This window comes from Lepisma saccharinum, chromosome 6, assembly GCF_977018435.1.
Source record: "Lepisma saccharinum chromosome 6, izLepSacc3.1, whole genome shotgun sequence".
NCBI classification, from domain to species: domain Eukaryota; kingdom Metazoa; phylum Arthropoda; class Insecta; order Zygentoma; family Lepismatidae; genus Lepisma; species Lepisma saccharinum.
Window position 1 is genome coordinate 78,374,162 of NC_139234.1, and position 26,737 is coordinate 78,400,898.

At 36.4% G+C, this 26,737-nt stretch overlaps 1 protein-coding gene across 2 annotated transcripts in view; it reads right to left on the reverse strand.

Annotated features, from left to right (window-relative positions):
* The window catches only part of skd (mediator complex subunit skuld), a 197,359-nt gene that overhangs the window by 39,181 nt on the left and 131,441 nt on the right, over positions 1 to 26,737 (reverse strand). The window contains exons 9-15 of one of the 2 annotated variants that reach the window (XM_083124189.1): positions 22,204 to 22,392; positions 15,877 to 16,070; positions 13,327 to 13,481; positions 10,405 to 10,622; positions 7,327 to 7,510; positions 4,192 to 4,290; positions 35 to 193 (exon numbers count right to left, since the gene is read on the reverse strand). In XM_083124189.1, coding sequence (XP_082980315.1) covers positions 35 to 193; positions 4,192 to 4,290; positions 7,327 to 7,510; positions 10,405 to 10,622; positions 13,327 to 13,481; positions 15,877 to 16,070; positions 22,204 to 22,392 — 1,198 coding nt within the window. The remainder of the gene's footprint in view (positions 1 to 34; positions 194 to 4,191; positions 4,291 to 7,326; positions 7,511 to 10,404; positions 10,623 to 13,326; positions 13,482 to 15,876; positions 16,071 to 22,203; positions 22,393 to 26,737) is intronic. The other variant, XM_083124191.1, reaches the window with a different exon arrangement.

Genomic DNA, 26,737 nt, shown 5'->3' on the forward strand with positions numbered 1-26,737 from the left:
GCCTGTACGTATTCCACGAACTAGCAATACTTACAGTTTCGTCACTAGAGGCTTCATCAGAATTGTCAAATATCTGATCCAAATCACTGTATGACGGTTGCAAGCCCTCGCTGGTGTACAGATTCCCTGGTGTTTTGCCAGTCGGGCCATTGGCAGTGACTCCATCGAATGCTGGTCCTTTCCGGTCTTCCTCCTGCAAAGAATTAAGTTGATGATGAATACTTCCCTGAACGTTATTGACAATGGTTCTTCAGGGCTGCCACTTATTTTTTCAAAACATTTTTCCTGACTTTTATGTTCCCCAAGCAGTTTTAAAATAAAATTCCAGATCGTTCTGTGATTTAACATGCTAATAACATTTTTTCTATGCATTAAACTGTTTGTTAAAATCAATGCAAAACACAAACTGCTAAAGTGTTTCTTATCATGCTGTTTGTGTCTCTTCTGTTGTTTTTAACATACTGTTTTTAACATACTGTTTTTAACAATAACCCTGAAGAGCGGAAGGGAGTGTACAGGATAGTGTGTGAATGCGGAAAGGAATATGTGGGACAGACCGGGAGAAGTATGCAAATTAGGTGGGGAGAGCATGATAAGGACGTAAAGGAGGGCATACCCAAAACAGGATTATCTGAACACATATTGGTTAACCGACATAAGATTGCTAAAAGGGAAGTTATTAGGGAGGTTAACAATAAATTGGACAGAAATGTATATGAAGCTGCCTATATATGCGCGAAAAATTGGAACAAACTTAATAGGGACGATGGGAATTTAGAAGACGGCTGGGTTAATTTCTTTAAAAAATGGGATAAAGCCGCAGTGAATGGGGACGAGATGGGCTTCCGTGTTACTCCTGAGGTTAGGAAAGCCGCCGAGGTGGAAGTCGATTTCACCTTGGATTGGTGACTCCCGAGCCCCAGTTTGGAAGGATTGAGGAGGAGAAGTTTTCTTTCTCCAGGTATGGGCTGACACCGTGCATTCGCCTACCCCGAGCACTGGTCGGCAATTCGCCGACTTCAGCCTTGGACATTCTTTTGTTTTTTATAGTATTGCGCGGTTTTAGATGTGTAATTTACATTCCTTTTTAGAAAGTGTCCTTCATGCAACATTTTAACCTAAATCCTTAACCATCACTTTCACGACGAGGCACCATGTCAGGTGTCTGAATAACATCGTTTCAACCTGAAGAAGGAGGTAGTGCAACCTCCGAAACGTAGTACGAAAAATCTCATACTCACACACGTAAGTTGCTGATTTTTAATCTTTTAGCCTTTAGTTTATGTTGTTTTTAACAAGTATGTTGCTGGTACGTGATGTAAGAAATTTTTTACTGCCGCATTACTGTTGTCGAGAGCTGTGGTGGTCTAGTTGGTAGTGTCTGACTGCCATGCAAGAGACGCGGGTTCGATTCCTAGGGTGGGTGATCTACGGGTGCAAATTTTCCAGCCGTATCCCTGCATAAAGCAGCTCTGGGGCTAAGCCAACCTCAAATTAATGGGCACCTGGGGGCAACACTGGGGTATAAAGGCAGCTGGAAAGTGGTGCTGATCACATCACTTCCAAAATGGCTTAGATTGAAAATGTGTGGTGCCGTAGCCCCAAATCCCCTAAATGTGCCTTCATAGCACGGTGCTATATGCACCTTTACCTTAACTGTTGTTGCTATTCAACTGAATCAAGTTTATTAACTGTTCAAAATAAACAAAAGGAACTATAAAAGCATGTGTATATAGTTTATATTCCATCAATAAAGTGCTGCTGGTGGAGGGCAGTGTTGTGCGTTCGTAATGCAAGACAACTGATAATCATGAGGCAATCTGCAAAGATTTGATTTTAACTATTTAATGTGATCATATTAGATACCCTGAAGAAGAAAACTGCAATGGATTTGAAACATCAGTTTTAGAAAAGAAACTTTTAAACCACATGTAAGTAAAACTTGCATTTTTAAAAAAAATTAATTGTAGTAAAATTTAGTAATAAAGGTATTACTCCTAATAATTAACTGCCAAACACGCCCCCCCCCCCCCCTTCATTCCAAACAAGCAAATGTCAAATACTAACTTCTATGTGAAAACAACTTAAAACCTGTCTTCCTAGTTTGAAATATAAAATTTCCCCTTTAATTACCAGTAATACTCAATATGTATCAAATTGAGGTATAGTCAGTGGTCGAAGCAAGATTTTGGCAAAGCATTTCCCCACCTAACTCACAGTCACCATGTTAAACCACAGGAGCATCCCCCCCCCCCCCCCAGCTAGTCCCAAGGCTCGACCAAACATCCCCACAGCTATAGGTCTTTTCAGTTCTTATGGTGGGTGCTCTACAAGCTGGCAGGGGAAGTGGGGAGTGGGGAAACGACCCATACAGCATAACGAGAAAGGCCGGTTAGAGAGAGACACTGCAGCATTGCCAGAGTAGAGGGAAAGGCGAGTTGAAATCGAAAAAACATGAAATACAGACGTCCCATTGTTCCCGTATGGCCTGAGTATGCGTATTATCCCCATCTTGTGGTCAGTAGAATACCGTTAAGTGTATGATTTCAAGTGTAAAAAAAGGTTCATTGACAAGACACCGAAAAACTATTGGTTTACAAAAACAGAGACATGTCAGGTGTATGGTATACAACACATTTGTCCACCTTTACCCACTGGCACTTTTAAACCCCCTGTACCCTGTTTATTTTGCCAGATTTTCATTGGAGTGTAATTCTGATGTATGTACGTTTCATCTAAATAAAATATATAGGGCAAAGGTTCCTTATTTCTGAGAAGATGCATTTGTCGCAAAAATGTTACTCTGGCTGTAACTATCTCGGCTCTCTCCCTCAGAAATCGTCTATCGTCGTTGCTCTTTTTGTACTTGAACCCCATAGACTTCAGTATCCTCTACAATGACGAAACTCCCCACTGAAAGCTTTTTGTGTTTGCAAATCAACGTGTAACTTGTTTAGTGTTGGATATTCACCCTTTACATAATACGAGGATAATTCTTCTTCTTATATCTTTATCGTAACCGTCGATTGCCTTTGTGATACTGTTCCTTTTGATTCGTTTGCGTGGTGATTCAAATGACGTGGAACCCGATGCCTCAAGATTGTCTTTGCCTTCCCTAACAATACGCTGCACAGTTCTCGTACTCACTCCACAAGCTTCCAACACTCTCTGTTGCACTTTGTGCACACTTGCCAAGGGACCACTGTTTTCTGCTTCCTTTTGAAAATATTCATGAACCCTACTCATTATTTTCCTGCCTTGGCTACGAACTACCTCCTTCCTGTTTGCCATCGTATGATACTTACTGCGTTGATAAAGACAAAGCTCCCAATGGAACAATGAGAGTACAAATTAACGTCTCGTCACATGCCACATACACGTTTATCAACGAAACAATGCAGTTAGAAAATACACGAGGCGACAACAATTAACCCCATGCATGTTATTCCTACATTTCGCTCATAACAAACAGGAATCAACACTGAGGCAAAACACCATCATCAGCGCAACAAATTGACAACACAGTTACGTGAAGAACGAGGTCAGCTCTGCAGCTTCCTCCTGCAACTGCGTGACTCTGACCTCCACCGCTCGTGGTCTGTTCTCTTGTTGGTCAGTGGCATGTTAACCGCTCCCCACTTCCCCTGCCAGCTTCTAGAGTGCCCACCGTAAGAACTGAAAAGACCTATAGCAATTTCTACTTCAAGAACTGTGTATAGTTGTCCCCAATAACACTTTCTCAGTTACAAAAATAGAAATTAAAAATGACCAAACCATTTAGGATAAAGAAGAAAGGTTTGTTTCAAAGCAATATAAACCCCACTACAAAAATATTTTGTAGAGTCCAAATCTGGTGATAAGACAAGGTTATAACAGTCAGGTATCTGAGTGTGGACACATATCTTTGTTGAATGTGGAGATCAGACACCACGTGCTCCAGATGCAAAGTGAGTACCATTTACTACAGCATAGTTATCCAGAAAAAGAGGAAATTTCCATGACTTTTCCATAGAAAAGTAAATTCGCAGACTTTTCCAGGATTTGCAGACAGGTTGACACATTGCTACATGTATGGTAACAGACACCAAACAAAGAATTGGCATAGAGCTTTCTGAATTGTGGCTGTTAATTTTATACTTGAGTTGTAACTTATTGTAATGTCTGCTTCACCAAAAACAAAATTCTGATTACCTTCACGGAGTTATTTCTTGTGAAGCCAGCAGGAGGTCCTACATCGTCTTCAAACTCGTATGGATCGTGCTCTTTTTTGATTGGAATATCCATATCCATCTGGAAAATACAATATTGTTCATACATATAAAGTATCAAACAACTACCTTTATTAGTAATTAAATAGGAATAATTTGTACCTAACTTCCAAGCTCGTAATCCTTAAAGTTTGCTGTATCAATGCTACAAATTCTTCAATTTGTTGTTATCCTATGCAAATAAAAGTAGTTCGTATATCCCGTTACTTGACCTCAAGTTAATAATGAGCTCACACATAGACAAATGGGCAGTGCTCTTGTCTTTGGTGCAAGTGGGCGTAGGTTTAATTCCCAGTGGTAAACCCCAAAATTGCAGTGTTGACCCAGCATCATGAGGACAATAGTGAGCTCCAGTCTCAAAAACTAGAAAACTGCAGCAATGAGAAATGCATTGACCACATATCCCCCAATCAAGGTTTCCACATGAACTCTAAATGTATTTTACCAGAGTTTTGCAGAAGCCTTATTTTTTCCCCAGAGTACTCAATACACAGTACAATACTAAAAATGGCCTCATCCATTTCCCCTCTTAGGAATACCAGCTTCACCTTCTTTATTATTATTATTAGAGATGGGACAGGCAGCACTCTATGGATATTGGGTAAAATAGGCCTATCAGTGTATTGGTAAATACCGATAATTTTGCTAATCAGATATATTTATAAATAGCCTGTAATTTAGGGCAAAATTCCATCATTTTATTCTATTTTTATGAGTAAGGGCATATAATTCACATGTCATGGTTTTGTAAAGTAAATTTTTAAATACACAGTTTGTTTCTCAAAGGCAAAATCCATTGCAATGACTTAGGGGAATGATTCTTCATACGAGGGTCACTATTTATATTTTGATCCTTGGCAACAAAGATTGAAGTTAGGCGCGATTTAACGTTTGCACGGAATCGTCTGGCCTTATTGACCATAACGCACTTCAAAGGTTTTGTCAATAGATTCATTTGTGTTGTTTATGTTGCCTTGGAGATTGCGCGACAACAATAAAATGGAATTAACTTGTGAACATTTTCATGCGATGATTTTTTACGATTTTCGACATGGATTATCAAGACAAGAGTGCATCGATCAACTTACTTCCACATTTGGCAATGAAGCCCCATCCTTTGCCACTGTGGAACGCTGGTATAACGAATTTAATCGTGGCCGCAATTTGCTCACCGACGAGATTCGCGAAGGTCGTCCAAAATCAGTTGTTGTTCAAGAAAACATTGATGCTGTGCAAAACCTAATACTGCAAGATCGTCATGTGACATACTGTGAGCGTGAGGCAACCATAGGCATTAGTTCCACCAGCATATATAAAATATTACATGATCATTTAGCTGTGAGAAAGGTATGTTCTCGTTGGATCCCACACAATTTGACAAAAACTCAAAAAGACGCTCGCGTCAATTGGTGCAAACAAATGCTGAATAAATACAATCATGGTGCCTCAAAAGACGTATATAGGATTGTAACAAGTGACGAATCATGGATATATGCATATGAGCCGGAACGTAAACAGCAGTCGACTGTATGGGTGTTTCAAGATGAACCCAATCCAACAAAAGTTGTTCGCACTCGAAGCACATCGAAACAAATGGTCGCCTGTTTTTTCGGGAAAACTGGTCATGTGGCAACTGTGCCTTTGGAGGAACGTAGAACGGTCAACTCTGAATGGTACACAACAATTTGTTTGCCAGAGGTCTTCGGTCAAATACGGAAAAAAACAAACGCCGTCAGATCATTCTTCATCAAGACAATGCCAGCTGTCACACATCTCGTCAAAAAATCGAATTGATGGGTCATCCGCCGTACAGTCCTGATTTGGCACCCAATGACTTTTTCTTGTTCCCGAATGTCAAGAATAAATCGCGTGGACAACGATTTTCATCGGCGGAATACGCTGTTGATGCATTCAAAAACCATATTATGGAGGTGTCTCAAGAAGATTGGAAAAACTGCTTTGACAAATGGTTCAAACGAATGCAAAAGTGTATTGACCATAAAGGAGAATACTTCGAAAAACAATAAAGCAGTTTTCAATGCCAAATTCCTGTTTTTTCATTGTTAGGCTCAAAATATAAATAGTGACCCTCGTATGTGCATATTCTGTGAATATAATTAAGGACTAAGCTTAAGAGATTTTTGTGGGAGTTAAGTTAAAACACTGTTTCAAACTGTATTACAGCACATAGAATAAGATTTCAAACATCACATACTGAAGAAATATTTTCACACTTTTGACAAACAGAAGTTTCGAAATGGACACAATAACAATTGACCTTTAATGCAAAATAAACATGAATCTAAAGCCTATATCTTCAAAATAGCTTCAGTAAAGCAGGCAACTGAAATTGTAATTAATTACTATTTATTAGGGATGGGCCGATATGAAATTTTGGCCAATACCAATACACTACCAATATAAAATTTACCGATACCGATAACCGATATTCTACCGAGCCGATATAAAATTAGAAATTTGCCTTGAAGAACCTGAAATGATCATTGATCTCCTTAATACATGTGTGTTTCAAGGTGACTGCAGTGCAAAAGAAGTTGAATATTTAGACATTTACTTTTTTAGAAAGAAGGGCATGGAGATTATCCATAAAAATTACAACAAAATGGCAGAATTTTGCACTAAATTATAAGATATTTATCGATATATCGGATCGGTAAAATAATCGGTTATTTTACCGATATGCCTATATCGGCCGATACCGATAGAGTACCGATTAATCGGTCCCATCCCTACTATTTATTAATTGTAATTATGATTATCAACAGGTAAGAGCATATTCTAGTCCTTTTTAGTATTTGATTGGAATTCGTTGATCAATTAGATGATTTTCCATAAGATTTCCATCATATTTAATTTTTTTTTTCAAATTCCCTGAGATTTCCAGGTTATCCAGATGTGTGGAAAACCTGGAGCCTGGAGTTGCCTAATTACATACATCAATTAAAGGTGATTAAGGAAACATGCTCTTCATCAGTTATTCCATTGGTTCCAGATCTTATGGCCACCCTATATAAAGCAACTTCACTCGAACACTTACATTTCCCTTATTTGGAATGACCTCTTGTTTGATTTCCTGCTTTGGAATTATCTGGCCAACATTGTTTTGTGGAGAGGTGGCGTGCGTGAAAGTGTCGTTGTGGCTGATTCGTCTGTATGGAGGCTTCACTGGATCCACTGGTCTGGGATCGGCAGGCTTAAACCTTTTCACCGGATGATTCCACCTAGAAAGAAATACATACATTTAATTATGTTATTACTTCCATCCTGCAGTTAGACGCACTGCACAGGTAGAGGCATCCATATTTTGTTTTTGTCGAAAACACGAAATGTGAAATAACATGCTGTAATGTTAATTTTTCATGTTTCTGAAAGGTGTGAGGTGCATTTTCGTACCCTGTTTTGTTACGAAATGATGCAAAATGCGAAATACTCTTAAATTTAGAGTCTATTTAACAACGCGACACTTTCTCATGTTTGAATTATCCTATGAGTTATGCAATTCATGGAAAATTGATTAATTCTGCTGTAAATATTTGAGAGGCAAAATGGACACCCTTATACAGAAATATGTGTACTTAATACTCTGATAAACTACATAAATAAAGTATTAGAAGGGATATGTTTATTTTGTGTAATAAGTGCCGTTTTTAAATCAAATTTAGGATTATATTCACAATTTTAAAACCAAAATGTCGTTTAATATACCACTTTTGATCCAATTTTTCACTGCCATAACAATATTATATTTTCGACTTTTGAACCCAAAATTGACTCTGTTCTTGTATTGAAAAGTTGCTTTTTTATTTACAAAAAATATGTGCCTCTATGCACAGGTGAGAGATGGAAAATTTCTTCTTCTCAATTCCTAGACCACAAGAAAACCTTGACAAATTGTTTTTCATTACTTGATACAACAGTATACAAATCTAAGTATCGACACACTTCTTGGTTGTAAGCACTATTGTACAGGATGGGCGAAAAGTATGTATATCTCTTGTGTGTCCCTTGCAAGAAGTACTTAAATAGCACTGAATTGTGGAACCAATATTGAATACATAATATTTATAGTACTTTCCACAACAGGGAAGCTTATTTTTGGTCAAATCCAGCGATTTTCACTATTATCCCATTTGCAAATCAAGGTTCCTATAAGCCAAAAAGTTTATCTTGGTAGTTCTGGCAACCAAGTGATCTGATATTGCCAAATGCAAGTTTTGTGCACAGTGACTTGCCATGCTTTTGCAAGAGCCTTTCGAAAGGGTAAATAATATTAATGAGCTGCTCATTTGTCTTTTTAACATTTGCATCCTTTCACATAGCATGCAATGAAGTGTCTTGCTAATCTTTAGTGCAAGTGCACATATTATTCTTTATTTAACTATTCTTGTCAAGATGCATCACTTGCAGTTCACGTTAGTGGATCCAAAATTAAAATTTTATTCATAAGATAAGATGAACTTATCCATCCATAATCTAGAAGAGATTCTTTGGGGGTCATTTTTACTGTATTACCAAGGATGAAAATTAAGTTTTGAACATGAAAACAATTTTTTTGCTCATGAAGTAACAAAGATGTAACAAAATCTCACATCATTCATTGACTTGAGTTTATTTCACCTCACTTTTCTGCTACTCTTGGCTAATCGAAAAGATGAAGATGAATGATAATTTGAGGAAACTGATGAAGAAACACTCACAAAGAATACCAATGCCCAAGTCCCAGGCCCCTGGCATCATAGCTCACTGTGCTAATCACTCCACCACGGAGGTAGGCAAAATCTCACATTATGGTAAATTTGCATTATTGAAGGATTTCACATGTATTAACAATACAATTAGGATATATCATTCTACATTTGTAAACATAAAGTAATAACATAATATAATCAATCAAAGATTAATGGTATTATTACATTTGTGAATCAAGGTTCCTATAAAATAGGTTTACTTTGGTACTGTTCCTGTCACAGGATCATTTAATCTTCCTTGGAAAAGAAAGAACAGTTTCATTGAATTAGAAGAGTTTCAAACTAAGGATATAAGTGTAAACTACTTGTATATTGCTCTTCCCATAAATTGCAACTGTTACGTGATTACGAATATGTACCCATAAATGCAAGAACATGTTTCAAACTTATATGTCTACATTCATTCAAATATACATACATTCTGAATGTGAAGTTGGCAAAATAAAAAGGATGGGGACTTCCTTCTTCAAAGCAGAAAAAACACTAATGAATCTTTGTATACAATATAACTTGCATTCTCCATCCTTCTACGTTAAACAGATTGGATTACTAGGTACTGGAAATTTTTAACACTGGTCAAGAATTCCTGCCTAATTCCACAAATTCCCAACAAGTAGACACCCTGAAAAGATTTCCCCAGAAAGCACCAGACATCCCGAGGGAGACAAGGAAATGTGGCCTGGGGCTATGTTTCCGGTGTTGCCACATGCTTGTGCTTCAGCAACATAAATGACTGGAGTAAACAGCTGGAAAATTTTTCTCCAATGATCTACAAAGATTTAATCTCGAATTAGGATTACAAGGTGGCTACTCTATGGCCCAGATAAAATTTCAAGTTCGTGTAAATCTGGGTTTTCACAGTGATTTAAAGGTTAATTTGTAAAACTGATGTTTCAAATCCATTGATGGGTTCTTCTTCAGGGTTATCCGATAAATTCACATTAAAAAGGTATCATTCTTTTATCCTTTTAACCATTCTTTATGTCCATTTTTACCTTTTTAATGGGATCTTATTGTACATATAACTATGAAGAACCATCCAGCAACGGATCCGAAACTTTGGTTTGAAAAAAGGAATGTTTTTAAACCATATGTAAGTAAAACTTGTATTTTTATTAAATGATTTGCAAGCTGTGGTTATGCGAACATTTAAGATATTACTTTTCACAGTGAATTCTACAAAAATTCAATGTGAAAAATAATAACAATTATCATAAGAATTAATTTTTAAGAATGTATTTAATTAACATTTTACACTAAATATTTATGAATAGTTTATTTTATGTATCATCCCCCCCCTGAGATGTTGAAAATGGACATTCACAATATCTGGTCCCAGTGGAAATCTTACACATCTGCACACTTACCATGCGTTGAGGATGGAATAATCGTACAAGCACTCAGACGGCTGCTCCTCCTCCAGCAAAATGCTCTCGTACTCCTTGGAAGAGAGGATGGGACGCTTTAAGGTTGGTACCTCGGTGGGCAGTATGGGATTAGCACTAGCAGGTCCCTGGGAACCCCCAACACTATCCACTGGCTTGGCAGGTTCTACGCTAGAACTGGCAGGATACGGTGAGAAAACCTGGAATATACCACAGCTGGTTACTACCTGGCAGTCAGTGTTTATATCTACATTTTTCAACAATCAGAAATACAGGTTTGATATTTGAAGGATGAAAGGCTTCTACAGTAAATCAGATTTACTTTCATAAATACAGTGAAACCCCAATTTTACATTCTCCCAAGTGATACATTCAACCAAACATATCAAAACGTTATAAAATTTTCCCTGACATTTTTCCACATTATAAGTTTTCCAGCTTGGTCCCCTGAAAAACGTAAAATTGAGGTTATACTGTATTTGCTTTTCTTCATTTTGAAGAATATTACCTACAAAATTGCATCTGTCAAAAATTTAATATTACGCAGAATTACATTAAGTATCACAAATGCATGATCTTCCATGGTAACATCTGAAGTGATAAACCATTTGTCCTTCACAGTGTCTACAATTAAGGAAAAATAAAATACCTGACTTTTCTTTATATTTTTCAGAAAAAAAAACTTTGCAGATCAGTTATTGAGTGCACACAAACATACACTATGTTGCAATTCATTACCGGACACCCCATACCAGTACGTTAATCTGGTCGCAACATCACATCAGTATCGTGTAGGGCCACCTTTCGCCGCAATGACGTCCGCAACCCTTCGAGGAAGACTTTCCACCAATTTGCAATACGTGTCAACGGGAATGTTGCCCCATTCCTCCTGCAAAGCGGCAAACAGCTCAGTGGTGTTTTTTGGGCAGCATGGCCTGGCTCTCAAGCGGCCTTATCTACAAAGTGGCTTAGAGCTCCCGACCACCTCTGATTTGATGTATTCATTCAAATTATAACGTTAAACTAGAATATAAAGCCAGATATAAAAAAAAGGTTTTAATTTTATTGCCCACAAAAATTAGCCTTTTCTTTTCTCACTTCTATTTATAACGTTTTTCGTATCAACCTCATGGGATGCAAGGCCCAGGGTGGTCACCCACTTCACCCACCCCTTGCTACGCAAATGGTTATACAACCTCAAGGCACCTGCGCCTAGCAGAAATTAAAATATTTCCATGCGTAGTGAAATATAATGGCTGTTGGCAACACTGACAGTAGTGCTCGGTCTACCTGTAAGAACTACATCGAATCTCACGGGTCTTCTTAAGGCCCGGGTAATAGAAAAACCTGGCAGGCATCGATGCCTGTGCACAACTGTGACGTGAAGCTCGCTTCCGTGATGTCGAACACCTGGGCTTGACGTGCATGTTGCATATTATTGTAGGTGCGCCTCCTCGCAGACGGGTTTTTCCGGGTCTCTGACCGGCAACGCCTTTTATAGGTTGTATGACGAGTACAGACAATCCCGAGCACTTTTTGAGGGGTGTCCAGTGACGAATGGCAACATAGTGTACATGTGTAAGGCACTATATGTAAGTAACATTAACACTTAAATGAGACCCACACATAATCAAGTTTTGAGTTTTTAATGTACAGTCTCTACTTTAAATTAACAAGCATGTAAACATATTTTTAGACATAACATTTTGAGAGAACACACGCTCCCTTCATCAAATATTTATTTGTAGTTTGACCAATACAAGAGAAATAATTCTACAATGCAAGCAATAATAGCAACCTGAAATATGGTTTGTTCACATAACAAATTTAAAACAATTTCTCAATTTCGAAAAGAGCGGTTGTTTGTAAAAAAAATAAAAAAAACAACCAAAACACCGGCACTTTTTTCTTCTTCTCACGATGATAAAAATTGAAGGCATATTAAAAAAAAAATAATAATTCCCACAGGTTAACGCAGAATTGAAGAAGCTAAATTCTGACGTAACTCATTTTTATGTAGGTCTACTGGTTAATTTTTAATTGAAGTCCAAACTTGGGTATCCATAAAAGTAACAGGCATGTATATTTTGTTTTTGACGAATACAATGTGTTATTTCACATTTCGTGTTATGTTAATTTTTCATGTTTCTGAAAGGTGTGAGGTGCATTTTCCTACCCTGTTTTGCCACGAAATGATGCGAAATGAACTGCAAAATGCAAAACAGACTCTTAAACATGAAATTTAGTTTATTTACCAATGCGACACTTTCTGAAGTTTGAATTATCCTGCAAGTTACGTAATTCACGGAAAATTGATCAATTTTGCTGTAAATATATGAGAAGCAAAAATGTATTTATTTATACAGGAATAAACTTAATACTCTGGTAATTACATAATGTGCTATTAGAAGAGATATGTTGATTTTGTGTAATAAGTGCAATTTTTAAATCAAATTTAGGATTATATCCATACCGCTCTTGATCCAATTTTTCACTGTTATAACACTGGAATTTTATTTTATTTACCGCTTTTGAACCCGAAATTGACTCTGTTTTTGTACCAAAATTTTGTTTCTTTCTTTACCAAAAATATGTGCCTCTAATAATTGTTAATCTGATAGTAGATGACATTTTGAAGCAAAAATGTTACAATGAAGCTACAAGGAACACAGCTGAAAGAAAGACCTTCCCTCCCTGCTCCCAAAGTGCATTTTGAATTAACCATGGTCATTTATCATGTCTGTAACTCAATACACAATCTACACAGAATTCCGGATGAAAAAAAATTAACCCATAATTCCTCTAGTTGGTGAAACATCGTGGATCTATTGTTTAGGTCAAGTTCATTATTCACAAAGGAAAAAATCTGAAAATTACCATGAAACGTTCCAAGAACTCTCTTACCTGGTTGGATACTGAGGAAACAGACTTTGGACCATTGAGATCAGAAGGCGTTGCTGCAGGGGTGACTTTCTCCTGAGATTCCAGAGGTGTAGCTGGTTGGCCAATAGCACTGTTCGATGCTGGCGGATGGGGGCTTAGAGTGGGCATGGTGGGATCTGAAATTCAAACAAAACAATGTATTTGAATGTATAAAATGGAAATAGGAGGCCAAATTATAAATTACGCAGAATTTTTTGTAAATGTCAGAACTAATGAGGTGATGAATAAGGCCTGGATTTTTATCAGGATAGCTACGATTTTTTTACTATGACATTCCCTGACATTTCCAGGTTTTCCAGTACAAAAATGAAATTTTTCCAGACATGTTTATCATCCTTCTGTTTTCAATTACTGTATTTACTCATGTATAATGCACACTTTTCCAAAATGTTTGCTCCCAAAAACTGTGGTGCGTATTATGCACGGAATAATTCAGACAACCAACATGAAACCGTACAGGGTCATTCCATGATTTTGGGACACTTGCATTGATTTTTCATGTTTACAGAACCCTATCATGTTATATATCGTTGTAAAGTTTGAATCCTGCAGTTTCTGAATATGGAAACAGTATTCCATACAAGATAACGACACTAATGTGACATGCGGTTGAAATAAGTTTATCAAAAAATGAAGGAACGTTCTGATTTTTATGGTACTTTGGATGAAAGAAAACATAAGGAAAAGATAATAAAAAATAAAATTTATTACTGGACCAATAATCTGACATACATGGAGTGTGTAAATTTCTTAATGGAAGAAATCTTGTGCTGCTAACTGCTATTTGGAAGGTCCTGAATGTGCCTTGTATAAATGTTGCATTAGTCACGGAAAGAAAAAGAAAAAGTAAATTTTTTGAAAAAGAAGGAATGAGCAATTGAATAGGTATGATATCATTCACTCTTGATCAGCATAGCAATAGAGTTACAACCTAAAACTAAGAAAGCCATTTCTTGAAACTGGATTGTACTGTGCATTATATACGAGATATAATTTTTTGTCACTATTATCCATCCAAAACCAGAGTGCGAATTATACACGCACTATACACGCTTAAATACGGTAAATATATAATATGTCAATTATTAGAATATTCACTTTCACATTAGCAAATTTTATTCTACACACACAAGAACACGCGAAAATTCGAAGGGTAATATGTAAAATTACAATCTGCATCAAATATATTGGGTGTTACAATCACGTGCATCTAGCCTTCAGGCTAAGGTAACAGAGGTACATTACTTCACCATTATAGATCTTCACAATATAAATACAACAGAAAAAATTCATAATCCATACACAATTTTTCATTTTCTGGAGGATTTATAGTGTCATAGAAAATGTTGCTTTCTTGCTTACATTTATAAGTACACAGCATCTGGAGACATTTTTGTTGAATGTAGAAATTCTATAGGAAATGACAATAAGATTAAGATCTATAAAATAATAAGACTAACCTCATCTTCACCAACCTTTCTGATAATTATGATCATATTGTCAATGTACTTTAGTTATCAATCAGATATCTGGACTGCAAGTTTTACTTTGACATTCTTTCCACAATTAGTGAATTATAAAAGTGAAAATTTATTACAGAAATTCGAAGGAACCATAATTTTGCACAAGACTGAGAAACATAAGAAAAAGAAAGAAGTTTCTGAATTGAATATTTTTTTGGGAGTGGAAACACAAGAATGAAATAAAGTGAACTTCTTGTTCATTTCGCAATTTTTTCTCTTGCCGACTCCAAAATGCATGTAAATTCCAGATGATCTGCAAAATTCCCTGCTTTCCAGATGCATAGCAACCCTATTTATACAGCCAAAACATGTGCAAAGTATGCACACATACTTACTGTATAATATAGGGATGGGACAGATTAATGGGGGCACTATCCATATCGGCCAATATAGGCACAAAAGTGATCGGTAAAATTACCAATTATTTTACCAATCCAATATATCTATAAACATCTTATAATTTAGTGCAAAATTCTGCCATTTTGTTATAATTCTTATGGATATTCTCTATGTACTATTTTTTTTAAAAAAGTAAATGTCTAAATATGCAATTTCTTTGGCACTGCAGTCACCTGGAAAAAAACATTTATTAAGGAGGCCAATGAACTATTCAGGTTCTTCAAGGACCATTTGGAATTTTATATCAGATCGATAGAATATCGGTAATCGGAAATTTTATACCGGTTCTTTATCGATATCAGACAAGATTTCATATCGGCCCATCCCTAGTATAATATAATATTTTTGTAGTTTTCAGTAATTTCCTTGTGCTATTTTCTTTAGTTCCTAAGTAATTTGACTAAATTCACGTTTGTTTTCTCTAAATCACAAGTTACTTTGAAATAATGAAACTCTATTGGCTCAGCCTTAGTATAAATATCAATTTCCATCAATTCGGATAGCAATTCCAATATGTCAATTTTGACTGTCATTTGGGCATGGTGGCAAATGCACACAATTATTACATAAACATTACATTTGTACTTACCAGATGGGGGAACAGAGGTGGGCTGCGAATGGGGGTTGGGGAGCGGTGATGGTGCGGCCGATGGTGGAGAGCCCACTGATGGAACGGGCAGTGAGTCACTCATTCCAGCATGGATATTGGGCAGTGGGTTTGGAGTCATTGACTGGCCTCGGTACGATGGGGGTCCACCAGATGGTGTACCTGGTGCAACTAACCTGTAAAAGAACCAAGAAACACCGTAGTTTTTAGCACAAGAGACCATTTAAACACATACCAGGTATGACATTTTACAATTTCTGATTGTTAACTTGTGCTTGGAGCAAGTTCATTTCAAATGAATTTCTGTACCTTGAATAAAAGAAAAGACTCTCAAGATGATCACTTTGTACATCAGTTTGTGCTCTATCCGAGTGTCTGATCCCACATAATAATATTCATTCGCATTCCCCACTGATGAAATACAGTTGAAATATTTACAAATGTTGGAACATGACACAGAAACTGTGTAAATGATGCATATATGGTCAGAACTTGATCCTGCATCTGTGACATACAACTTGGCAACTGGTGATTATATCATCACTTATCTGATGTAGGAGTGCAAGTGCCATTTTAAAAATGTTCACTTTTTTTTATATCTGTTGAATTGGTGCAAGCACCACAAAAGAGAAAATGTTGATTTGTTAATGAGATTTTAGAAACTTAAGCTATGATATATGGTAAAGTTTCATCCCTCTGTCTATAACACCAAGTGTATAGTTTAATTGGATTCCATTGTCAGCAGTGCAAATGTTTTCAAAATGGCACATATTTGGCTTTGTAATTGTTTTGCAAAAGAGCAACAAAACAGTGATTCGTGTAGCTGTAATGAAATAATATATTAACATGTTTACTGTGTAAAGTGCCAACTGGAGCTTCCATATGGGTGTGGGATATGCCATTTTGCAGTCCACATAGGGTTCATTTAGGTGGGAAAAAAGTATGCCAGATCTAATAAATTTTCAGCTAATTGTTGTATCCAATAGGAAGCTGCAATTTTTGTATCCCATATGAATGAAGAAACATGCAATGACCTGAATAGTTGGTTGGTTGAGTTGGTGTTTTAATTCAACTTTATGCACAGTAAGGTTAATTGGGACTGGACCTACAGTCTAAAGTGGCATCCGAACCACTATGTGCCTCCACCGGGTATTGAACCCTGGACCCCTTGATTACAAATGAAATGAATTGGTCTACTACTTCATCTAGAGGTAAAAGTATTGATCCTGAGGTTTGTTTTTCTAATTGTGCTTTTTAAAGTTTTCTTCTGAACACTGCAAGAAGGCATGGAGGTTTCACAGGGGGATGTGGAGGTGGGGGCTCCACACATTCACAAACTCGGTGGTGATATAATGCTTCGGCTGCCACCTTTCTCCCAGGTGAACCCCAGAGCTACCTTATGCAGGGACATGCTCTGAAAAATTCCCCACACAATCACCTATCCTGGTTCTCCCACCTAACAGTCAGATGTCCCACCAGCTGCACCTCAATGGTTCTTGATAATTACTGAACAGAACAACATGTCTGTAGCAAAAATATAAGACTATTTTGGTGATCAGCTGTGTTCACAAAAAAGTCTTTGTTCTATGTAAACGAGTTTCAATTTTTTATCAGGGACTTAAAATAACATTATTTAGTGTTTTAATTAGCTATAATTACCATCCCTAAAATAGTGGTCCCAGCTCCTAATAAACAGATACCTGGGGGGTACAGGTGGTTGGAGCATGGTGCTGACCAAATCACCTCCACAACCACCTTCCTGACATAGGGTTGTTGTACTTTTCCCTTTTATTGATAAGAAAAGCATTTGAATGACATCAATTATGATTTTTTATAATTTTCACCAAGAAATACATAGACATGTACATAATGAAGGATAAGATCGGCAAAAAGCACAGAAAATGTGATGTCATGTGATAACGGTGACAAAAGGCATCTGGTGATATTTTTATTTATGTTGAACTTTAGTGCATAAAATGTATCTTCATTGGCTACAGTGAAGAACAGATCATAAAAAAGTAAATGTTAGACAAACATTTTCAGCACCTAGGGAGAGTACTTAAATTTTGTGCATGTTATTACCAAGCACCAGTGGGCAGAAATTGCTAAAAAAAATTCCATAACTGCTCCTCAAGTAATCCGATTCACAATGCTTTCGAACTTTGATAATTTAACTTGTGTTTGAAGATGAATTCAATGCTTTACTTTAGTATTAATGTAATGTATGGCCTGCAACCAATTACTCAAACAGTTACTGGTCCTGCACATGTAAAAAATGTTTGTATCTCATGTTTTTCTTATTTAGCATCCTATTCTGGTACTTTTAACTAACTGCAATGACGAGGATATTTATATGAAATTAATGGAGACACGAAAAGAAATACCCTTGCGCAGCACAGGACTCTAACCTGGATCCTTCAGAAATGAGACCATACGTTGATCACTTGAAACTATCTGGCCACCCAGGTGGCATTTACATGATATGAGCAAGTCTCTTGTTAAATTGTAATTAATCTTTCATGTTGAGAAGGAATAAACAACGCGGTTGATAATATAAGACGTAAACGAGTTACTAAAGATATATCCACAAAACTTACTTGTAAATGTTTTATTAATTTCGGTGGCCTCTGCCAGCATCCACTTGGGAACTCGATCATCGAGGCAGATGCCACCAAAATTAATAGAACATTTACAAGTAAGTTTCGTGGATATATCTTTAGTAACTAGTTTACATCTTATATAATTAATCTTGTTGGGACTACCATTTTCTATCAAAAAACACAGCAGGGACATTTTATGGAACTGCAATGGAAAACTAAATAAACTTTATGTCAAGTAAAAAATATATTGTAAGTTTTGACTGGAAAACAAATTAAATTGTAAAAACAAAAATGGCTCCTAACTCAATATTACATATGGTAAAATACAATAAACAAGACAGCACAACATGCAATAAAGTCACAGGCTATTGAAGTTTGATTGCTTAGGATTCATGGCATTGTTTTCATTGTGGTACTGTCCCCCACATAATTACGGAATTGAATATCTTTATAACAACAATACTGACTACAGTTATCCAGTCATCAGACTAAAAGTTATTCAATTGTTTCTAGAACTAAAACTTAGAATTACTTAAAAAATACATCATATTGTACAAAATAAATTAGTGCACAAACGCATCATTAGTAGTATTAGTAGTTAATAACCAGAATGGTATTAGTAAAGTATCGTTCACATGTAACAGAAGAAAAGCATTATGAAGAGTCAATGCAACACATATATGACTTACCACTAACATACAATCCTTTGCCTAACAAAACACATTACAATGAACCGAAAGTGAATTTGTTCATCAAACTATTAGATGTGCTTTTGAAAACAGACATAAAACTAGGGCTGACTGTACATATATCGGTATTGGAAAGTAAGGGTTCAAATTTAATCACTGAGGCAGGTGGATGGAACGTGGTTCTGATCACATGACTTCCAGTATGGCAGAGTTTGTGAAGATCTACCTCCCCACCCCATATATGCCTTCACGGAATAGTACAATGAACAGGAGATATTTCCACAAATTGCCTTCTAAAATTGAGAGCAGAAATAGTAGTAGTATTCAGTAGAAAAAAAAAAGTTGGGAGATATGAGTGCTCGGTGTGTGTATGTGTGCTCATAGTAAAGCATTTTACAACATTTCTGTCTATCAAGAACAATCAAATACATAATTACAGAATAAAAAATTGAACACAAAGAAATATTATTAAACTAGTGCAGAAATGGTATGTAACTTACTGAAAAGTTTTGAGAACATAATGGCTCAACCAGGAATTTAATCTGGGTCTCTGGCATTTTGTGATAATTGCATTCTTTGAATACAATTAGTACTGAATGCCAAAGATCAAAGTTTGATTTCTCAAAATTTATTATAACGTTGTTCCCACAAATTTTCACAAATTCCAAGGTTTTGCAGACAATTAAAAAAAAAAAAAAAAATCCAGACATTTTTGCGGTGCTTGAATATGCCAATAACCAGGTCTCAAGTGTTAACTGCAATTTATATTCAAGAGTATCAAGTTTATTCAACACTGTTCCAAATAAATGAATAATAACAAACAAAAACAATTCCTCCCACCAAGATTATTCCTAAATTTTGGCAAGTGCAAAAATCACTTGATTTTCGCTTAGATGAATTTTCAAATTTCCGTGAATTTGCCACTCATTGGAGGTCTGTGCACAGCAGTCACAGTTTTCAACAAGATTGGCAGGAGAACCACATTTTTTGGTACCATCTATAACTTCGATCTGAACCTGGCAACTATGCAGGTTGAACTCACGCTTGCTTTTTTTTCTCTATAGCTGAAGATTCCCAGTGTCTGGTGTTTCCCTTTTCCTTTATACTTATTACTTAGTCCTATAAATATTTTACACATATTTGTGAAGTATGCAAATAATTCTAACTTATTCAAAATGTTATTACTTTATGCTCTATTCTGTAGTGAAACTGTAACACCTGGTCTCATTATTCACATTCTAAACAACATTTTCTATTTCCATGAACACTTCTTTTTGCACCTGCTCAGCTGTTACTCAAATTGGCAAATAAATTTTCAATTTTGGCACCTTTATATTCCGAAATTGGAACATACAATAAAATTATATCCAAACCACATAACAGTATGTATCAACTCAATTATACAGTGGAATCTCGACTTTACATTTTTCAGAGGACCAAGGTGGAAATAAACTTAAAATATGGTGAAAATTTTACAACATTTGGTCTATGGGGACCATGAAGTTGAACGTATAATGCAGGACAATGTAAAATCCAGGAATGTGTTCTACTGTGTATTTAATTGTACTGAATTACCTTAAACAATTTAATAATAAGTGTTAATAATTAGAAAACCATGTACTTAATGTAATTGTTTTAAAAGGAATCTCAAAGCATACTGAAAAAAAGCACACACATGCATTCATGAAAAAGGCAACTGTATGCTGTAGGGTGTTCAAGCTATAGGTATAAAAAACATATATAATATAGATACCAGCATATATTAGGTTTACTAAGATTGGCACACACCAAATGGTTGTTACCAAGAGTTTTCCAGCCTCACAGGCAACGTGTGTCACTGCCATCTTCAAGTTGAAATTAATTTTGTATTTTTCCTATACTAGTATGTTCTTTTCTGCCCCTTTTTGCAGGGTGTCTACCAAAATAACAAACCCGAAATTCTTGAGTTTTTCATGACATACCTTTCCTTCTAGTTGGAAGCGAAGAAAATATATATTTTCTTTTCAATGAAAAACCCCTACTACAAGTCTGGATAAGATGGGTTAAGCTGAAAACTGAACCTGTATTTAACAAGACTTGCATGTAAAAAATTAATGCTTCAGATTTCATTCTGGATGAAGAATGGCAACATTAATATTTTTACAAGAATATTATTATAAGAATAACAAATCGAAAAATCTAAACCCCACCTCAATACAATTATAGATTTCCGTATATAACAATAAAAATAGCAATCTTTCTTGACCACAAGCATATAATTTCTTGACTTTCTTGACCTACCTGTTGATTTCTTGACGTTTTCTTTACTTTCTTACCATTATTGACTGGTAGATACCCTGTATTGGCTAATCCTGACATGTAGATGATGATGAGAGTAATGAAGGGAGACTCAGAACTGCCCAAGACAGAATTCGAACCTCGGCTCACTTGGCCACAAGAAAAAGAAAGAAAAAAAAAAGTATATCCGGAGATCTAGCTGACCAGGCAGTTCGCCTTGAAAGTCTACATCTTCTGTTCACCGAACTTGAAGGAGTGTCAACACAATTCTTGGGAGATTTTCTACAGGATGATTTCTAGTTTGAGAAAAGTACACAGGGCAGCATGCATACAAGCTGTTATTTCTTTAATACCTCTAAGCTGGACACCCTGCATACAGTGCTAACTTGAAAAAAACACACGAAAAAGGCAGCAAAAATTAGAAAAAGCAATTATGCAGCATAGTAAATAAAAGGAGAAAAAGATATCCACCCAAGTATCAGTCCCACAAAGCCAACAAGCACCAAGGTCAAAATAAAAAGAGAATGGAAAACATCTTCACCCTATTAGCACATGGGGAAATAAAAAAGCCTTGCCACTCCCAAATCAGCCATTCCAATTCCTGGCAACACGTAAAACAATTCCTTTCTTTCTCTCTCTCTTTTTAATTTCTTTTAACTAAATGTTAGTCTTTCTGCTCGTCACACTCAACCTGTCCCAGCACAGGGGTGACAATAGTTAGTGTCTATTATGGCCATACGAACCTCAGAGGATTTGCCACCATTTCCGAGTCAACGACCCACGCAACCTCCTCATTGATGGGAGACCGTCTATGGAAAGGTGTGATACCTCGGCCATACCGACTTTTGTCACCTTTCTCCCCTTTTGCTTTCGAACTGAAGCTATTACTAACACCACCTTTGTTCTGGTTCACTTGTTTTGGCCTTTTACACCTGAAAGTTTGGAATGAGAATAAGTAACTTATTTTTTTCATCTCCCTCTTCTGCTTGCAAGCATTTTGTGTTAACGCAATGGAAAATAATATAAAAGAGAAGAAAAAAATATATATAATACACAGGTCTTCTGAGAGAACAGCACTGTATGAAAGAAAAGGTAAGACATAACAAACAAATATGCTCATTCCCCAAAAAATAAAAGAATGTTGCATCTGCATATCCTAGAAGAAAAATTGTTTACAAATTAGGAAAAACTCCAAAGCAGCAATAAGATCGGTATGGTCATGTAAAAGTCCAAGTAACAGGCGTTGAAAATTTTCCATGCTTAACATAAGTAGAATAAAAAAAATACACAGTACGGACACAGAAAATAATCATGCACTAAGTTCTATAAGAAAACAGTTATAATATACATATTTGTGCATGTGAATTTTAAAGTATACTACCCCAAATAAGGTCAAGCTAATATTGGTAAAATCCAATGTGCACTTCAAATCACCAAAACCCCAAACCTGCAATGAGCTTTTCTTATGCCTAGTCCACACTGACCCACTTTATGCACAGTAAGGCTAATCGGGACTGGACCTACAGCTTAAAGTGGAATCCGAACCACTATGTGCCTCCACCGGGTATCGAACCCGGGACCCCTTGATTACAAGGCACAGACGCTACCACTGCACCATCGAGGAGGTCCAACACACTGACAACAGGTCCAATTAAATGCCAACAGGTAAAAGTTTTTGTGTAGGTAAAGTTTTGCATTTCGGAGACGCTGTTTTTGTTGATTGTCTTAATTTTGAAGGACCACTGCTTTTTAACATCAAGTTGGCAGTAGTTCTGATTTCTGATGGTGCTGTTTGATAGAATGTGCTCTTGGTTGGTTGGTGGTTCTGGTTTATGCCATCTGGTGCCACGGGTGGGTGTTCATTGCTAGGTTGAGTAGTCTACTGTGCTGTGCAGTCTGCATTCCTTGGGTTGGTGGTTGTGTGGCAGGATCTTTCGAAGTACAGGGTTCCAGGTAGGGTGCGCTTGTCTGTGGTCTATAACTTGGCAACATTAAAATGCAAAACTTTACCTATATAATACTTAAACTGTTTTCACTTTGCCATACCATGAATGTTGAAGTTTGTTTTTAAGTACAGGGTGTCTGTAAAATAACTCTGAGGTTTTAAACATGGGTAGCGTGCAAACGGTATTAGGTAACTCAAGTTAGTTAATTACTTTAAAATCAGTAGCTCCTCAAGTTTTATTCACGCAGTTTGGAGTTTATTCCAACAAAGGTTGGCAACGCTGCGCAGCATTGGCCTTGAAGCGGCAGAGCCAAACCAAACACAGTCAGTGCAATGGCGACGCCACAACAGAAGGCACAGTGTGGGATATGGCTTGTAGAAACTGGATCTGTTATTACTGTACAGCGGAACTTTCGATGCGAGTATGGTGGTGTTTAGCCTTCGGACAAAACCATTTGTCAATGGCTTAAGGCATTTAAAGAAACTGGAAGTGTGGATTGGAAGGAAAGGGCCTATTCCATGGCCTCCAAGAAGTCCGGACCTTACTCCCTTAGACTTTTCCCTATGGGGACATGTGAAGAACATGGTTTATGTAAAGAAAATTCAAAATGTCAACCATCTAAGGCAAAGAATTATCGCAATTGTGGCAACCATCACCCCAGACATGCTGGCCAGGACGTGGCAAGAAGTTGATTATCGTTTGGATGTGTGCCATGCTACAAACAGGGCACACATTGAAATTTACTAAATTGTAAACAAAACTTGATAACATTACCTTCAAAAATATGTATTTACTTTTTCCTGAGTTTCAGTTTATAATAAAATATTTAGCTTCAAAACCCAGGAGTTCTTTTATAGATATCCTGTATTATTGATAGTATTGTAAGGATGCAGGTGGCTTCCCTTCAGTAATAGACTTCTACAAAGGAGGTATGGTTATAGAGAATAGTATTCATATCCAGTTTCTCTGTTTGGCATTACTTTTTAAATGATACACACTGCCACCACCGGACAACTAGACATCTAACCATCACCTTCCCACTCGCACCCCAGGCCTACATTTCTAACGGTTGAGAAGGAGTGGATCTAACACGAGAGTCATGTCTTTCTGCACAGATCTCACCATGTTGTTAGGTTAAAAATCGCAACCCATCTCCTGCAGTGTTACAACACAAAGCAATTTGTCACTGAGTAAATATTGTGGATTACTCTGATTTCTGGTGATAGAAGTAAATGAAAATTAAGTGGAAGAACAATAACTCATTTCACTTTTTTGTGAGGCAAGAATGTTTCCCCCAATTTTCACATCATATGAACTAAGGAAGAGTATGTAATACCCTTGAATAATCCATGTGGTAACATATGGTTGTCTACAAGGACTCACATTTAAGCTGCAAATGGAAATTTTCACCTGTCAAGCTATGCTGTCAACATGCTACTCTTCAAAGTGGAATATCAATCACAGATATGAATCACCACTGGAAATTGAACCTGGGGCCCTTTGCTTACATGGCAAGTGTTAACCATTAAATTGTGCAATGCAGAAGTGCAAAATTTCTAAATTTCACGTAAGTAATTTTAAACCACGTTTACCGTGTCTATCATGAAGTGTTAACAGTCAAAATTAGGGCATGGTGATCCAAAATTGCAAACTGTAAACTTGGCTTGACACCTAACTGAATCTACGAACACTGCTTTAGGTGACTAAGCAATTCTGGATCCTTTTAAACATGGTGTGAAATTTGCATGTTATCTCAAATACAGTTGCCTAACATTAGACCACCATTTCTCAACCTATGGGTCGTGACCCACTGCTGGGTTCTGAGGGGGTGCTTGGTGGTCATGAAGTCGTGCTTCAAAATGTATTTACTGTATCCTAAAAATCTATTACATTTAAATTACTAAGATATATTGTTTTAGCAATTTAAATTGCTTTTAATGGCATCTTTCAATTTCAGCATGTGTGTTTAGTTAGATGTTAGAGTAGAGTAAATTAGTACATGATGAAGGTTGTGCGAATTACTCACAAGTTTAATATATATATAACATTAACTTACATTTTGCGTAATTAGTGTTTTAAATTACATATTTACTCTTCTCGAATGAAGTATGTGTAATTTGTTTAAGCAAGAGTAAAAGAGGGCTTCTTAAAGTACTCAATGTTAACAAAAATATGATTATAAACTGCACCAATGCTTATGGGTTCCATGAAGTGTCATATCCTTCAAGGTGGGTCCCAAACTGAAAAAGGCTGAGAACCAATGCATCCAATACTAGCCAATACTTTTTCCCCGAGTCCACAAGAATGACATGTGGTTAGGGCTGAGCAGATACCAATGGCTCAAAAAGCCACATAACATTTTCAACGAGTCCTGAAAACTATGCAAAATTCAAATTTTTCATTTATTGCACAAATGTTATGTGTAAAATGATGAATTTTGTGATTAATGACAGCTATTTTAATATTCCGGTGTAATTCTTGAATGCTTTGAAGCAAAACTATGATAAATTGATGCATAAAATTGCAATGGTATACTTAGTATTAATACTGATCAATATTCTGACCAATTTTTGTTACAATTTTGAAGCACTGGTATCAGTGAGAATCAGTAAGTGTATAGGCAGGCATCTGTGTAGCTATTCTAATCAAATTTGAGAATAGTCATGTCACATGTAAAGGTAATCACAAAAAGGGAAACTGAACAGTAACTGAATGTTGAGTAAGGGGAGAGAAGCAAGTAAGTATCAGGGTTGAGCCTTTATGTGATACTTGCCATGTATTAACTAATGTTTAACAAAAGAATATTATTTCTACAAATCATTAAGAGTTACACTATAAATTATATTTAGTTATACTAAAATTTAGTAATATATTACTCTAGACAACTACCAAATGAAAAAATTGCAACAAAAAAGTGGTAAATACCAACAGCCACTTACTGTAGATTTCTACATGAAAATAGTTCACAACATGACTCCTTTCCCTGGAGCATTCAATGTAAAATTCCCATATAAATTACCAGTAATACTCAGTACATCAAAATGAAATAAACTTTGCCAAGAAAAAATATTAAAACATAACTTCTCTATGTGTAGAAAATTTCTCACTATTAAGCAAATATAAATTAAAATAACCAAAGCATTTGGAATTAAGAAGAAAGGTTTCAGAGTAATCCAATTTAAGAAAAAAAATTGTCACACCTGGTGATAAGGCAAGCTATGACAGTCAAGTAGAACTTGTGAACAGAGACCTTTAACTTGGAGACGAGAAAAAATGGGTTCTAGATGAAAGGAACATCCTTCCAGATGTTCCTCACTGGATGTGTAACACC